Source organism: Erythrolamprus reginae, chromosome 8 (genome assembly GCF_031021105.1).
Source record: "Erythrolamprus reginae isolate rEryReg1 chromosome 8, rEryReg1.hap1, whole genome shotgun sequence".
In the NCBI taxonomy this organism is placed as follows: Eukaryota; Metazoa; Chordata; class Lepidosauria; order Squamata; family Dipsadidae; genus Erythrolamprus; species Erythrolamprus reginae.
The window spans coordinates 7,880,832-7,896,286 of NC_091957.1; the positions used below are offsets into that span (position 1 = coordinate 7,880,832).

The 15,455-nt window shown below is 42.4% G+C and overlaps 1 protein-coding gene across 1 annotated transcript in view; it reads right to left on the reverse strand.

Annotated features, from left to right (window-relative positions):
• Nucleotides 1–13,050: 13,050 nt before the first annotated feature.
• The window catches only part of ASTN2 (astrotactin 2), a 397,091-nt gene continuing 394,686 nt past the window's right edge, over nucleotides 13,051–15,455 (reverse strand). The window contains 1 exon segment of the mRNA XM_070759605.1: nucleotides 13,051–14,046. Coding sequence (XP_070615706.1) covers nucleotides 13,809–14,046 — 238 coding nt within the window. The 3' untranslated portion in view covers nucleotides 13,051–13,808.

Sequence of the window (15,455 nt, forward strand, 5' to 3'; positions counted from 1 at the left end):
AACTGCAAGAGAAGAACCAAGTTCAGAAATCACCCAGGACCCCACAATCATCATTGTCGTTGTCATTATTGTTGTTGTCGTCATCCTCCTCCTCCTCTCCACAAACCCCACTCTCTTCTAGCACTGATGACATTACCTCATTTGGGTCATGAAACATCTGCAAGAAAAGAACGAAGCTCAGAGAGCACCAAGGACCCCACAGTCCTCCTCCTCTTCCTATCTTGGAGGGTCCCTTGGACGCAGGCTTCAGCTACCTCTGTCACGGTGTCCTTTGTTTGTAACTGTAGGTTCCTTTTCGGGTTTTACCTGTGTTTCGTTTTTTGTTTGGAAGGAAGAGAGAAGAAGACGGGAGAAGGTGGGGAGCTTCACATATGTCTTGGCTTGAAAATTGCCGCAACTGGTTTGAGGAGCACCTGAAGGGGAGCAAAATATTCATCCACATTTGTTCCAGACAGAAATAAGTTGGTGCTGGGCCAAAACGTGTTCGGATGAGAAATATCAGATCTGTTGTTGTGTTTTAAATGAAACATCCATTTCATGCCAGTTTGAAAGAAAAGATGCAAGGGAAACCTGAATTCCTCCAGATGTTGCTGGCCTACAACTACCAACATTCCTTCTCATTGAACCATAGCTGCTCAGAGTTGTAGGTCATTCTTCATCTGCGAGGCTCTTCAGGTGCCTGAGTATCTAAATAGTAGACAGAACAGACTTCTAAAAAGTTGCACGGCCTCCAAAGAGCAGCGCTCTCTAAAATAACACAAGATTTAAAGTATGTTGGAAGCTGTGTGTTGCACGCCCCCGGGAGGTTATGGAAGCAAGTCTGAGAAGGTGACGAAGATCCAACCCATGGTTGACCTTCTTTAGTTGGTTCCTTCCTTCCATTGTTGGTTAGATAACAGGGGTTATCTTCCTGAGCAACTGGCATCCCGTGTCTTGTGACATATGGGTGGAGGAGATGAAATAATTTGAGATATGTGCATGCACGTAGGTTCTTCTCACTTTCCTCCCCCGTGTCTCTTATGGACTGTATATACACTGCTCAAAATATATACATATATATATAAAGGGAACACTTAAACAACACAATATAACTCCAAGTCAATCAAACTTCTGTGAAATCAAACTGTCCACTTTGGAAGCAACACTGATTGACAAGCAATTGCACACGCTGTTGTGCACATTCAACTTTGTACAGAACGAAGTATTCAATGAGAATATTTCATTCATTCAAATCTTGGACATGTTACTTGAGTGTTCCCTTTATTTTTTTTGACCAGTATATGTTTATCAGTATTTCACACATTTGCCCAACTGCAGAGTTTTTTTTTTTTTTCAAGGAGAGGTCTTCATAGCATCACTAACATTGTAATTGTTACCCAAGATAGTGTCAACTTTTATTATCATTGGATAGGATCTCCTTCATGTGATCACGGATGAGAAGTGGGGAGGAATGTCTTTGGTCTACCCAAAGAAGTAGCCTAGGAAGTTCTCATCTAGCCCTGTGGTTGGAAACCACATGCGGAGATGGACAAAAGTTGTAGAGGACCAACTCAGAGACCATGAATCTTGTTGAGGGTCTCCTCAACAAGACTCATGGTCTCTTTGAGTTGGTCCTCAACAACTTTTATCCATCATGTGTTGAGAACCTCAAAGACTTTTTAGTCATGAAAAGCATCAAGGTCTTCAACTATGGGAATTTAGCCACTCTGACCAAGTGAAGAATATGAGTCAGCTTTGTGGTAGACCACAGAGAGGTTAAGTCTGGGCCAAACCCACTCCAGGAAGGGATAGCTTACCAGAAGACCTACTTGGTTGAAGTTTTCAGGCCCCCTTTGGATCCACGTCTATCCTATGAAGACAGGACTAACCTGCAGTTGTTTGTGGCCAACAATACACCATGACTAGCACCGAAGGTGCTGATGAGAGGTTTTTTATTTCTCTCTCTCTCCATCCTTTTCTCACCAAAAGGACCTTTTGCAGGAAAAGAACCATGTTTCCTTTCCTGTCCCATGTACCCAAGTATGCATAGCAACATCTGTCAACTTTTCTGGAGGCCAACAAGTGATGTTTCCTGACCATCCTTTCATCAGGAGGTCAGGTTAGGTCTCCAGCCAGCAATGTGGTGTCCTGTCCTCTTGGCCAGTTGGACATTTTCAGCACAACTTCCGCCTCTGCTAAAAATCAAGGGTGGTGGTATGTTAAAAAAGAGGTGATTCCCATCCCCACCACCAGCAATTAGGAGTTGAGTGAGGACAAATAGGACACTGTTTGTCCTGAAATGTCCTCTCCGGCAACGATTAGGGAGAAACAAAGAGAGAAGGAGACCTCATATTTCCCCCCCCCCCCCTTTGGTTGCTAACGTCAAGACAAAGGGGTTAGCCAAGATGATCCGTGTGCCAACAGAACCCTCTACTAGTGAAATATCTATCTTACCTATGTGCATAATACTCGTACTACCAAGCCTTCCTTCGTATGGATATTTACTCTATCGATAAAAGAGAACTTTTGTAGCTCAGGGTTGTATAGAGGAGTCCCTGGGTGGCCTCTGAGATTGGTGGCACGCTTGCAGACTTTTTGTGACATCATCAGGGCTAGAAGCTAAAAGGGGAGTTTGCAGGGAGGAGGAGGAAGAGGAGGAGGACTGTGGGGTCCTCGGTGTTCTCTGGGCTTAGTAGTCTTCTTGCAGATTTCATGACCGAACTAGGTAACATGATCAGTGCTAGGTGAGTGAGGTTTGCACAAATAATGCTAGCTATTGGAGTGATGAAATACCTGCAACAAACCATCAGCAATGAGGACACTACTTCTTCTTCTTCTTCTTCTTCTTCTTCTTCTTCTTCTTCTTCTTCTTCTTCTTCTTCTTCTTCTTCTTCTTCTTCCTCCTTCCCCTTCCTCCTCCTCCTCCTCCTCTTCTTCTCTTCTCCTTCTCCCTTCTTCGTCATCCATCATCCTTCTTCATCCTCCTCCTCTTCTTCTCTTCTTCTCCTCCTTTGTCGTCCTTCTTCATCCTCCTTCTCCCCCTCCTCCTTCTCTTCTTTTTCTTCCCCCTTCCTCCTCCTTTTCTTCATTGTTCTTCTTCCTCCTCCTCCTCCCCCCTCCTCCTCCTTCTTTTTCTTTCCCCTCCATCTTCCTCTTCCTCCTCCTCTTCTTCTTCTTCTTTTGTTCTTCTCCTTCATCTTTTTTTCTTCTTCCTTCTCCTCCTTCTCCTCCTTTTCCTTTTTGCAAACCCTACTCCTTTCTAGCACTGATGACATTACTTAGATGGGTCATGAGAAAGCTCCAAGATTACCACACAGCTCCAAGAGCAACAAGGGCCTCTTATTACCCTATTATATCATTTATATATATATCCTAGTCTCCCTTAATTTTAAAATTTCAGCTAAAAACATTGATACATACAGAATATAGTTGTCGGCTATGAATAGATTGACTGCCTTGAAGTGGTGCTGGGTTGGGCCTAGAGGCAAAAAGGAGCTGTGACGTTCCTTCAATATACCAGGGTGATCCGACATAAAAAAACACATATATATATATTCCTGCTATAGTTAAGATGGTTACTGTTGGACTTTCAGTTACAACATTTCTGTCCCACCACACTCTGTACCAGCGTCATCTGATGCGCGACAAATCTCCCACAACTGCAAATGTTTTCATAAGATTTTTACTGGTCTACTGTATACAAAAAAAAGGGGGAGAGAAAGGAAGAGGAAGGGACAGGAGAAAGGAAAAAGGAGAGAGGCAAAGGAAAGGAAAAGAGAAGAAACCACAGTTTAAATCTTACATCTGTACCTCACACCTGTAAGTTTGCTGCTCCAGTATGTTGGGGTTTGCAACAAACCCCTTTAAAAACGAAAGAAAGAAAAGAAATTGTTTTGTTGCTGCATTCATTTGTTTTTAACAAATCTAATTTAAATCTTCAAGCAATATATAAAGATGTAAATAGTAAAAAAAAAAAGCTTATTTATTAAGATGGTCATTTTTAAAAATTATATTTACACAACGGTTCATCTAATTTATTATTATAATTATTGTTATTGTTTAGTACAGGTTCTTTGGGCGGGGTGGAGAGGTTTGATCCTGAAGTCTTTTTATTTTCTGTTCAAGTTTGTCTTTCTAATTTTGAAACCGGTCTGGTATTTTTAAAGAAGTTCCTTCCCACCCTTTTTTTTTAAAACCAACTGCCTATTATTATTATTATTATTATTATTATTGATTTATTAAAAAAAATACTGTCAATATACATGGAAACTATTTTTCCCATTGTCTTTCCTGTATGTTAAAGTTCTATATTATATAAATATAATATCTTGTATGTACCAATATTCAACAGTGTGTTCTTTGTATATAACGTCTTACGCATCATACAGCTCACCTTAATGGACTCCCCCCCCCCCCAAAACAGACTCCAACACAGTGATATACACTTGTATTAAAAAAACAACAACAACTGAATTGGACATTCATTCAATTTTATTATTCTTATTTATTATTACTATGACAATGTCTGGATCTTTGGTTTATTTTGACTTGGGGAGAACCAGTAGGGCTGCAGTTTTGATCCCCATGATGCAAAAGGGATGTTGCGACTCTAGAAAAAGTGCAGAGAAGAGCGACAAAGAGGATCAGGGGATTGGAGATCTATCTATATCTATCATCTACCTATCTATCTGTCTATCTATCTATCTATCTATCTATCTATCTATCTATCTATCTATCTATCTATCTATATGATCTATTGATCTATCCTACCTACCTACCTACTTACCACTGTTGGTCTGTCTGTCTACATCCGTATCTATCTACCTACCTACCTCTACCTACCTCTCTCTCTATCATCTATCTATCTATCTATCTATCATCTATCTATCTATCATCTTTCTATCTTTACCTACCTACCTCTATATCTAACTACCTCCCTCTACCTACCTACCTAGATCTATCTGCCTACCTCCCTATGTCTATCTTTCTGTCAGTCTGTCTATCTATCTATCTATCCATCCATCCATCTACCATCTATCTACCTACCTATCTACCTCTGTCTGTCTGTCTGTCTGTCTGTCTGTCTAATCTATCTATCTATCTATCTATCTATCTATCTATCTATCTATCTATCTATCTATCTATCTATCTATCTAATGATCTATCGATCTATCCTACCTACCTACCAAACCTACTTACCACTGTTGGTCTGTCTGTCTACATCTGTATCTATCTACCTACCTACCTCTACCTACCTCTCTCTCTCTCTATCATCTCTCTTTCTTTCTTTCTTTCTTTCTATCTATCTATCATCTATCTATCTATCTATCTATCTATCTATCTATCTATCTATCTATCTATCTAATGATCTATCGATCTATCCTACCTACCTACCTACTTACCACTGTTGGTCTGTCTGTCTACATCTGTATCTATCTACCTACCTACCTCTACCTACCTCTCTCTCTCTCTATCATCTCTCTTTCTATCTATCTATCTATCTATCTATCTATCTATCTATCTATCTATATATCATCTATCTATCCATCCATCCATCCATCCATCTATCTTTCTATCTTTACCTACCTACCTACCTCTATCTTTATCTAACTACCTCCCTCTACCTACCTACCTACATCTATCTACCTCCCTCCCTATGTCTATCTTTCTGTCTGTCTGTCTGTCTATCTATCTCTTATCTTTCTATCTATCTATCCATCCATCCATCCATCATCTATCTACCTACCTACCTCTGTCTGTCTGTCTGTCTGTCTCTATCTATCTATCTATCTATCTATCTATCTATCTATCTATCATCTATCTATCTATCTATCTATCTATCTATCTATCTATCATCTATCCATCCATCCATCTATCTATTTTTCTACCTATCTTTATCTAACTACCTCCCTCCCTCCCTACCTTGGTCTATCTGTCTATCTATCTACCTATCTACCTACCTACCGACATACCTCTATCTGTATATCTACCTACCTGCCATTCATGGAGAGCAGCTATACAATATCTCTGCAGCTACAGAGTGAAGAAGGAAAACATTTAAGGCCAAAGGGAATCCCTTTTTTCTGCCTCCCCTCTCCAATCCCCAAAACTTTCCAAGCTTCAGAGTTTCCAGCCGGTTACAGAGAAACCTCAACATCTGATTTTCAACGTCTGGGTTGCGTAAGAAAAATGTTTCAAATATGAGTAGTATTTACCGAGTTTGGAGAACTCCCCTCTCTTGGCCTTTGCCTCAAAGCAATTCCTTTTTCAAACAGGGATGTTTGGAGGATACCCAAAGACTCTGGGTTGGATATTAAGCCGGGGCGTTTTAAGATGAAAACCAGAATTAAAACTTTCTTATGAACAATTTGCCTGGGGGCCAAGGAAAGGCACACATTTCAAGTTTATGAGTCGGGATTGAGAACCTGCCCCACTGCACTGGGTCACCTTCTCTAGGCTTTAGTGCCTTTCAGCTACAGGTAATCAACTGAGCCCAGAATTTACATTGCGTAACTCACCTTGTGGCGTCTCTCCATCCACTCTTCTTTGACATTTTGGCCAAGTGCAGAGTCCCCCTGTGGAATTTCTGGGTTGCAAAACTAACACCTTCTCCTCTTCCATAGTTTTCTTCAAATGGATGGTTCCCCCCAGGCACTCTCATTCCCATCATCCTCAGCCAGAAGGGGTATTGAGTTTGGAGAGATGTTGTCTCAGCAATGTATAGAAGGAATCATATTTTTTATTTTATTTTCTTTATTTATTATATTTGTCAAACAAGTACAGAATTATATAGAGCGCTGGTGAGACCACACTTGGAATACTGTGTCCAGTTCTGGAGACCTCACCTACAAAAAGATGTTGATAAAATTGAACGGGTCCAAAGACAGGCTACAAAAATGGACAGGCTACAAATAAAGAAAGAAAGAAACCTCTCTTTGAAAGAAGCATGAATATCAGTCTGCAAGGGAACAATGGGTGAAATGTGAAAGAGAAGGATTTAGGGGTAGTGAACAGTGCGGTAAGGTGGTAGGGAAAGCAAGTGGAATGCTTGGCTGCATAGCTAGAGGTATAACAAGCAGGAAGAGGGAGATTGTGATCCTGCTGTATAGAGCGCTGGTGAGACCGCATTGGGAATATACTGTGTTCAATTCTGGAGACCTCACCTACAAAAAGATATTGATGAAATAGAACGGCTCCAAAGACAGGCTACAAAAATGGTGGAAGGTCTTAAGCATAAAACTTATCAGGAAAGACTTCATGAACTCAATCTGTATAGTCTGGAGGGCAGAAGGAAAAGGGGGGACATGATCAAAACGTTTAGATATGTGAAAGGGTTAAATAAGGTTCAGGAGGGAAGTGTTTTTAATAGGAAAGTGAACCCAAGAACAAGGGGGTACAATCTGAAGTTAGTTGGGGGAAAGATCAGAAGCAACATGAGAAAATATTATAAAGAAAAGGGGAGAGGTCAACAATAGATAATTTAAGGTTGAAGATCTTAGGGTTAGGGGAAGAAGGCTGGCATTTTGAAGGCTGGCATAGGAAAAAGTCTATGCAAAGACAAGAAAAACGGCTGACCAACAGGGCATAAAACTCCAAGTAAATCAAACTACCGTGAAATTAAACCGTCCACGTAGGAAGCAATGCTGATTGACAATCAACTTCATTTTGCTGTCAGCACATTCAACTTCGTACAGAACAAAGTATTCATTGAGAATATTTCACTCATTCAGATCTAGGATGTGTTTTTTGAGGGTTCCCTTTATTTTTTGAGCAGTGTATATTCAAAAGGAAACCGAAGGAAAGATGGAGAAATCTAAGGGAGCCCCCAGCTTGGATTTCAATGGCAAGAAAGACCTTTTTTTGGAAGAACACCCAAGAGGAATTTTTTAAAAAAATAGAGGAGAGGGGGTCTTCTCTCCCACCCACCCACCCACCCCCAAGTCTAGATGGGCTTGTGGTTTTTCTTCCCAAGAGAAAAAAACATTCAGACAGGCTTATTTGGTGGCCTCGCGCGCACTTGCAAGCATTCATAACTTTTCAAAGCACATTTCCATATAAATGCCTACACGAATTTCTCCCAGGACCAGCAAAGGAGATGCCAGCACTTAAAAGAGGAGGAAAAAAGGGGGGTATAACCCCCCCACCCCACTTCTATTAATCAAGAAGGGTCGAGATCGCTGGCGGAATTTCCTCTGTGCATTAAAATGAGTGTTTTTCCAAACCAAAGTTTCTTTTGCCAGTTGGGTCTGCAATGCTTGCTGATGTATGCAATTCCATAAGCTATTTGATGGGCTCCGCTGCAATCTTGAGTTTATCAATGCCACTTGGCCAAACCAGGTTTTCAGGGCCTTCCAAAACAACTGTCGAAGTGTGGGGTGGGGCTATCTAATTGCTGGAGGGATGATGTTCCAAAGGGAGGGAGCCACCACGCACGAGGCGCTTCTAGGTCTCGCCAGATGTATATCCTTAGGGGACGGTGTTAAGGAGTGAGAAGTGTGACTCCTGAGTTTATCAAGGATGCACATGAGCAAAGGAAATGGGAAGTTCTAGCAGATATCCAACTGATAACCCAGAGAGATAAGTAACGGTTCCATCATACAAAGTGTATAAAATATTATTTACTTTGGCAAATATCTTAGTCAAGAACAGACCTAGTCATACACAGTTAAATCAGTCAATACATAAACAATACTCTAAGTCTTACTTATAGTATTGTTTATTATTAATATTTCAATAATTTTAATAATTACTAATATTACCAATATTGTTTAACACTTTTAATAATTACTAATAATTTTAGTAATTACTAATATTGTTTACAAGACTAATAAGTCTTACTTATTCAGCTTAGAATACATAAGCCAGCATTATCTCCGGGACCGCCTTCTGCCGCACGAATCCCAGCGACCAGTTAGATCCCACAGAGTGGGCCTTCTCCGGGTCCCGTCAACTAAACAATGTCGTTTGGCGGGGCCCATGGGAAGAGCCTTCTCTGTGGTGGCCCCGGCCCTCTGGAACCAACTCCCCCCAGAGATTAGAACAGCCCCCACCCTCCTTGCCTTTCGTAAGCTCCTCAAAACCCACCTCTGCCGTCAGGCATGGGGGAACTAAGATATTCTTTTCCCCCTAGGCTACTACAATTTATGCATGGTATGTTTGTATATATGATTGGTTTTATAACAAGGGTTTTTAGCTGTTTTAGTATTGGATTTTTACATTCTGTTTTTATCACTGTTGTTAGCTGCCCTGAGTCTACAGAGAGGGGCGGCATACAAATCCCATCAATCAATCAATCAATCAATCAATCAATCAATCAATCATAAATTTAACACACAGCAGACATAGAGAATGTTACAGATATAGCAAAAAATAACCAGTGAATGGTCAGAGAGAGAGAATCACGCTACTGGCTCCCCCTTATGGCAATATGCAGAAATAGCTCTTAAAGCTATAGTGTTTTAATACATTTAAGCATACATTGTTAGTTTGTTTATATACTGCAAAAAAAAAATAATAATAATAAAGGGAAGACTTAAACAGCAGAATATAACTCCAAACAAATCAAACTTCTGTAAAATCAAACTGTCCACATAGGAAGCAACACTGATTGACAATCAATTTCACATGTTGTCAGCACATTTAATTTTGTACAATAACAAAGTATTAAATGAGAATATTTCATTCATTCAGTTCTAGGACGTATTCTTTGAGTGTTCCCTTCATTTTTTTTGAGCAGTGTATATTGCCAAAACCAACCAGTTGTGTACGTAGTACTAACAGACGGGACCAACAACGTTCCTTACCTCCCTGCTCTAGTGGGTCAGGTGGATGTAACCGACAAGAGACGGTCCTTCAGATAACCTGGTCCCAAGCCATGAATTCTTGAACCTGAAGGTTGAACAGGAAGGCTTGAAGCCATGAAAGAATATTGCAGGATCCAATCTGGGCACTGAGTTCACAGACTCATGCAGGATTCCATCCACAGGGAACTTCTCTCTCTTCAGAATGTGTCAGATTCTGGTGAGAGAGAACTTCCCCAAGAATGGGCCCACAACAAGTCTGAAAACTCAAAAGAAAAGTAAGCCTCTACTCCTGGTAACATGGGACTAGTAAACCTGTGGTGGTGCAGTGGTTACAGTGCAGCACTGCAGGCTACTTCAGCTAACTGCTAGCTGTAGTTCAGCAGTTCAAATCTCACCACTGGCTCAAGGTTGACTCAGCCTTCCAGCCTTCCAAGGTGGGTCAAGTGAGAACCCAGACTGTTGGGAGCAAGAGGCTGAGTCTGTAAACCGCTTAGAGAGGGCGGCAAAAGCACTACAAAGCGGTATATAAGTTGGCCTTCTCCGGGTCCCGTCGACTAAACAATGTCGTTTGGCGGGACCCAGGGGAAGAGCCTTCTCTGTGGCGGCCCCGGCCCTCTGGAACCAACTCCCCCCAGATATCAGAGTTACCCCCACCCTCCTTGCCTTTCGTAAGCTCCTTAAAACCCACCTCTGTCACCAGTCGTGGGGGAATTGAGATATTCCCTTCCCCCTAGGCTTATAAAATTTATGCATGGTATGTCTGTATGTATGATTGGTTTCTTAAATTGGGGTTTTTTACATTACTTTTAATATTAGATTTGTTCATATTGTCTTTTTGCTGTTGTTAGCCGCCCCGAGTCTATGGAGAGGGGCGGCATACAAATCTAATAAATAAATGAATGAATGAATGAATGAATGAATGAATGAATGAATGAATAAATAAATAGAATGAATGAATGAATGAATGAATGAATGAATGAATGAATGAATGAATGAATGCTATTGCTAGAGTTGATTTCTCCACCCCAATGTTAAAAATGGATTTCTCACCTCCGATGATAGGATTTCATTCTGGCACTGGAGATCAACGGATTGTATCTTACCTGTGTCTTCAATGAGAAGCTGGGACCATAATGAAGAGAGACAATTGATGAGGAAGATGCTTGTGGGGGTGGGGGTGTCCAACTAGCTGCCCAATTTTTGTCAGCGAAAACAGAGGAGATGGCATTGTCTGCTCCAGCCCCCAAATCATATCATATTCATACTGGAAGCAATATCTTTAGCATTTCAAACCACATTTAGAAGCATTGTATGATTTTAGAGTTTCTCAGGGAAAATAAAAGGTTCAGCCATGGACCAAAAGTTCTTTAATCGGAGATGTTTCATTACTCATCCAAGGAACTTCGTCAGTCAAAATAGAACAAAATTGGTTAGATTAATTAATTCAAAATTAATTTGAGTTTCCACATTTCTGTCGGTAGTACAGTACGTATTTCCAGGGATGAAATTCAGGTTTTTTTCCCTATTGGTTCTGTGGGTGTGGCAGGGGAAGGATACTGCAAAATCCTCATTCTCTGCACACTCCAGAAAAAGTATACTGCAAAATCCCCATTTCCACCCCACTCCTGGGGGAAGGACACTGCAAAATCCCCATTCATTCCCTACTCTAGGGCCAATCCAGAGGTGATATTTGCCGGTTCTCCAAACTACTCAAGATTTCTGTTACTGGTTCTCCAGAATCTGCCAGAACCTGTTGAATTTCACCCCTGCATATGTTGTTTTGCCTGCAAGCAATCTTAACTTTTTATTCTGATTTAATGGAGAAGGAGATATGTAAGAATATTCAGCCAGATAACATTGCAAGGATGGCCGAAACCCAATTTAATTCGAACCCCAGGCAACCAATCTGGCAAACAGTTTCCTGTTCTGCTGCTTGTAAAAGGGTTCCCCCCGCCCGCTACTTGGGTTTAAACTGACCTTTATTCCTTCGCCCCAAGCACAGCTGATCAGCCCCTCAGCTGTGTTTCGGGAGGATTCCAGCTACTGAGCATGCGCCGGAGCCAAATTGCAAGAGGGAACGCAACACAAACGTCGCAATGGGAACCAGTGGCCAAGGTAAGTGGAACCCACCCCTGGACTAGTCATATAGCAACCATCTATAGCAATTTATTTTCCACGTTTTTCCCCCCTGGTGTCTTCGTGTGGAAGAAGCCCTCAGCTGTGCTTCGGATGAAGAATAAAGGTTAGCATCAAAACGGAGGGGGGGGAGAGCCTCTTCCACATGGAGATGCCTTAAAAAAAATTGCCATAGATCAGTGGGTTCATATCAATGCGGCTCTCTGGGAGCGCATGGGTGGCGGGGAGGGAAGGGGTTTGAGCACATTGGTCACCACACTTCAAAGGAGACATTGAAACTCTGGAGAAGGTGCAAAAAAGAGCAACCAAAATTATTAGGGGACTTGAAATCAAGACTTACGAAGAGAGATTGCAGGAACTGGGCATGGATAGCCTAGAGAAAAGGAGGGTCAGGGGGGGAGCATGATAGCAGTCTACAGGTACTTGAGGGGTTGCCACAGAGAGGAGGGGGACACTCAATTCTCCAGGGCACCAGAGGGCCGGATGAGGAACAACGGCTGGAAGCTGTCCAAGGAGAGATTCAACCTGGAAATAAGGAAGACCTTCCTGACGGTCAGAGCGATCAACCAGTGGAATGGCCTGCCAGCGGAGGTTGTGAACTCCCCAACTCTGGACACTTTCAAGAGGAGATTGGACTGCCATTTGGCTGGGGTGCTGTAGGATTTCCTGCTCAGGCAGGGGGTTGGACTTGATGACCTGCATGATCCCTTTCAACTGTAACAATAAATAAAAAATAAAATAAAAAAATAAAAAATAAAAACATGCACGCATATTAGCACACCCAGACACAAACAAAAGAAGGTTCGCCGTCAGTGGATTAGATCAGGGGTAGGCAAAGTTCTATGCCTTGTGGACTTCAATTCCCAGAATTCCTGAGCCAATCATGCTAGATCAGGACTTCTGGGATTTGAAGTCCACAGGTCATAGAAGAGCCAGCATTGCCTACCCCTGGTCTAGATGGTCTACAAGGTCACTTCCAACTCCCTTAGTCTGTTAGGAAAGGGGACTGAGAAGAAACTTGATCGAAGTTCAAAGGGCGATAAGGAAGCAGATGTATTTGGAAGATGTATTTTTTCAAACATGACTCCAAACAAATAAAAAAATAAAATAAATGGACAAGCAGGCCAGGTGGTTGGAAGTAAATATGAATGTTTTAATGCACAGAACAACCTCTCAGGATACTGATATTTGGGGGGGGAGGACACCTGATATACGCCCGCTGTTCTCGCAATGGCCCGCTGGCAAAGTTCTTTCTCCGCTTTGTTGTGTGATCTACTCAGTGGCTACTTGAAGGATGGGGTCCCTTTTCCAAAACGTAGGTCCTTTTGACGTCCGGGCTAAATCCTCATGTTACCCAAGAAGTCTCAGTCCCTCGGAGCGAAAAAAAAAATCTAAAGTGAGTCAGCCACTACTGTTCCCCCTCCCAAGCATAGCTGAAAACGGCTCCTTCTCCATCCTTTGTGGATGCCTGCCTCCCTTCCCCATCCCAGCAGCTGAGCCATCTTCTCTGTCTCTGTTGTTGATTTCGGAAACCGGGCCGAGAGATTTTAGTTGGGAGAAACACATCGGGGGAAAAAAGGAGGTCGCCTTTATTTATTATTTTATGTTTTTCCCTCCTCTTGGATAGAGCGAAACGATGGACTTCCTTTTTAAATAATAATTGTTATTTTAAAAAAAGAGACAGAGACAGAGAGAGAGAGACAGAGAGAGAGAGCCTAAGTAAAGGAAACAAGGGTGGGATCTTGGCTGGCCCCTCGAATGGCTGTGATTTGTCGAGATGATGTCCTTTCTCGTCAAATGGTAGGTTGCCAATATGTCCCTAACTCGCTTGAGCTTTGGGGGGGGGAGTGCCTCTGCCCCACCGTGCCTCGATTGGCCGGCCTGGTTTTCTCATCGTCCTTTGGAGTCCCCGTACATGTTGCGCAGCAGAGAGATCATTTTCTCTTCGCAGGTGATTTTGATGTCCTTCAGGACGTTGTACCAAACCATGCCAGGGGATCGCTCTTCCTCGCTGCGACAGAATAAGTAGGGCATGGTATCAGTCCGGCTCTGAATGTAGGCGCTGCGTAGCAAACTTGAACAGTGGTTACTGACTTTCTCCAGGCGTCGTAAGATGAGATGCGCTTTTCTAGAAGGGGACAGGGTGGGGGAAGGGAGAAAAACCAGCTTTGAGGCACCAAGAAAGTCAAAGAGGAAGAGGAGGATGGTGCGGGACAACCAGATTAGTCCATGGTAGCAAAAGGATCAAACTCAAAAGGGGGGGTGTGGAGAGGAGGAGGAGGAGAGAGAAAGAGAAGGAGGAGGAGTGAGGATGAAGGGAAAGGAAATATTTAAGCAAGGAGCTTAGGTGCCATTGAGCTAAGAGTTGAAAAATCGGGATGACGTATGGTCAACAACCACTAAGTCGTGATGCAGCTTGCCTGCAAAACCATCAATATCAGACAAAGGCAAGATTAGGTCATTACAACGAAGACAGGTAGCATTTCATAATGCAGACATTGTCAGACATAAAGACCTCAACTGTTTCTTGGATGCTCACTCAGTTCCCTTGGTCTCATAGCAAAGTCATAGATCTGGATTCTTTCATTTTCTTTGTCCTTGTCATTGCGCAGGGGGGGGGGGTTGGTTTGATATATCTTTATTATGTCCTTCTACCATTCCAATATTGTCTTCTTGAGGAGATGGAGGAGGAGGGGGGACAGAAAGGAAGGAAGGAATTAGGAGATGGTAGAGGAAAGGAGGATTATGAAAAAGGAAGAGGAGAAGAAGAGGAGGAGGAGGAAGGAGAAGAAGGAGGAGGAGGAGGAGGAGGAGGAGGAGGAGGAGATGGATGGATGGATGACTGTGGGGTCCTTGGTGCTCTCTGAGCTTGGTGGGTTTTTTGCAGATGTTTCATGATCCAGTTAGGTAGAATCAGTGCATAAAACATCTGCAAGAAAACCACCAAGATTGGAGCATTGAGACCCTCATCCAGATTTACTTGAATTTTGGAACAGCTGCACCTAATCCCTCTTCATTCTCCTCATACAGCCACAAACATTTTGCTCTTTTTAATTTTCCCATTAGAACAGAAATAAGCAATAACCCACTGCTTTTACCCATACACAAAGGAGGGCATTAAGATGTTTAAGGGCCTGGAGACTAAAACATATGAAGAACGCTTGCAAGAATTGAGTTTGGCAAGTCTATAGAAAAGAAGGACCAAGGGGGGACATGATAGCAGTAGTCCAACATTTGAGGGGCTGCCACAAAGAAGAAGGGGGTTAATTTGTTTTCCAACCCAGCAGAAGGTAAGATGAGAAATAATGGATGAAAAATAATCGAGGACGGATCCATCCTAGAACTGAGGAGAAACATCCAGATGGCGAGAGCAATTTAACCAATGGAATAACTTGCCTCCAGAGGCTGTGGGTGCTTCATCACTGAAGGATTTTAAGAAGAGATTGCAGTTCTTTGTCTCCAATCTGATACGGCAGTGGTGGTGAACCTATGGCATGGGTACCAGAGGTGGCACATGGAGCCATATCTGCTGGCATG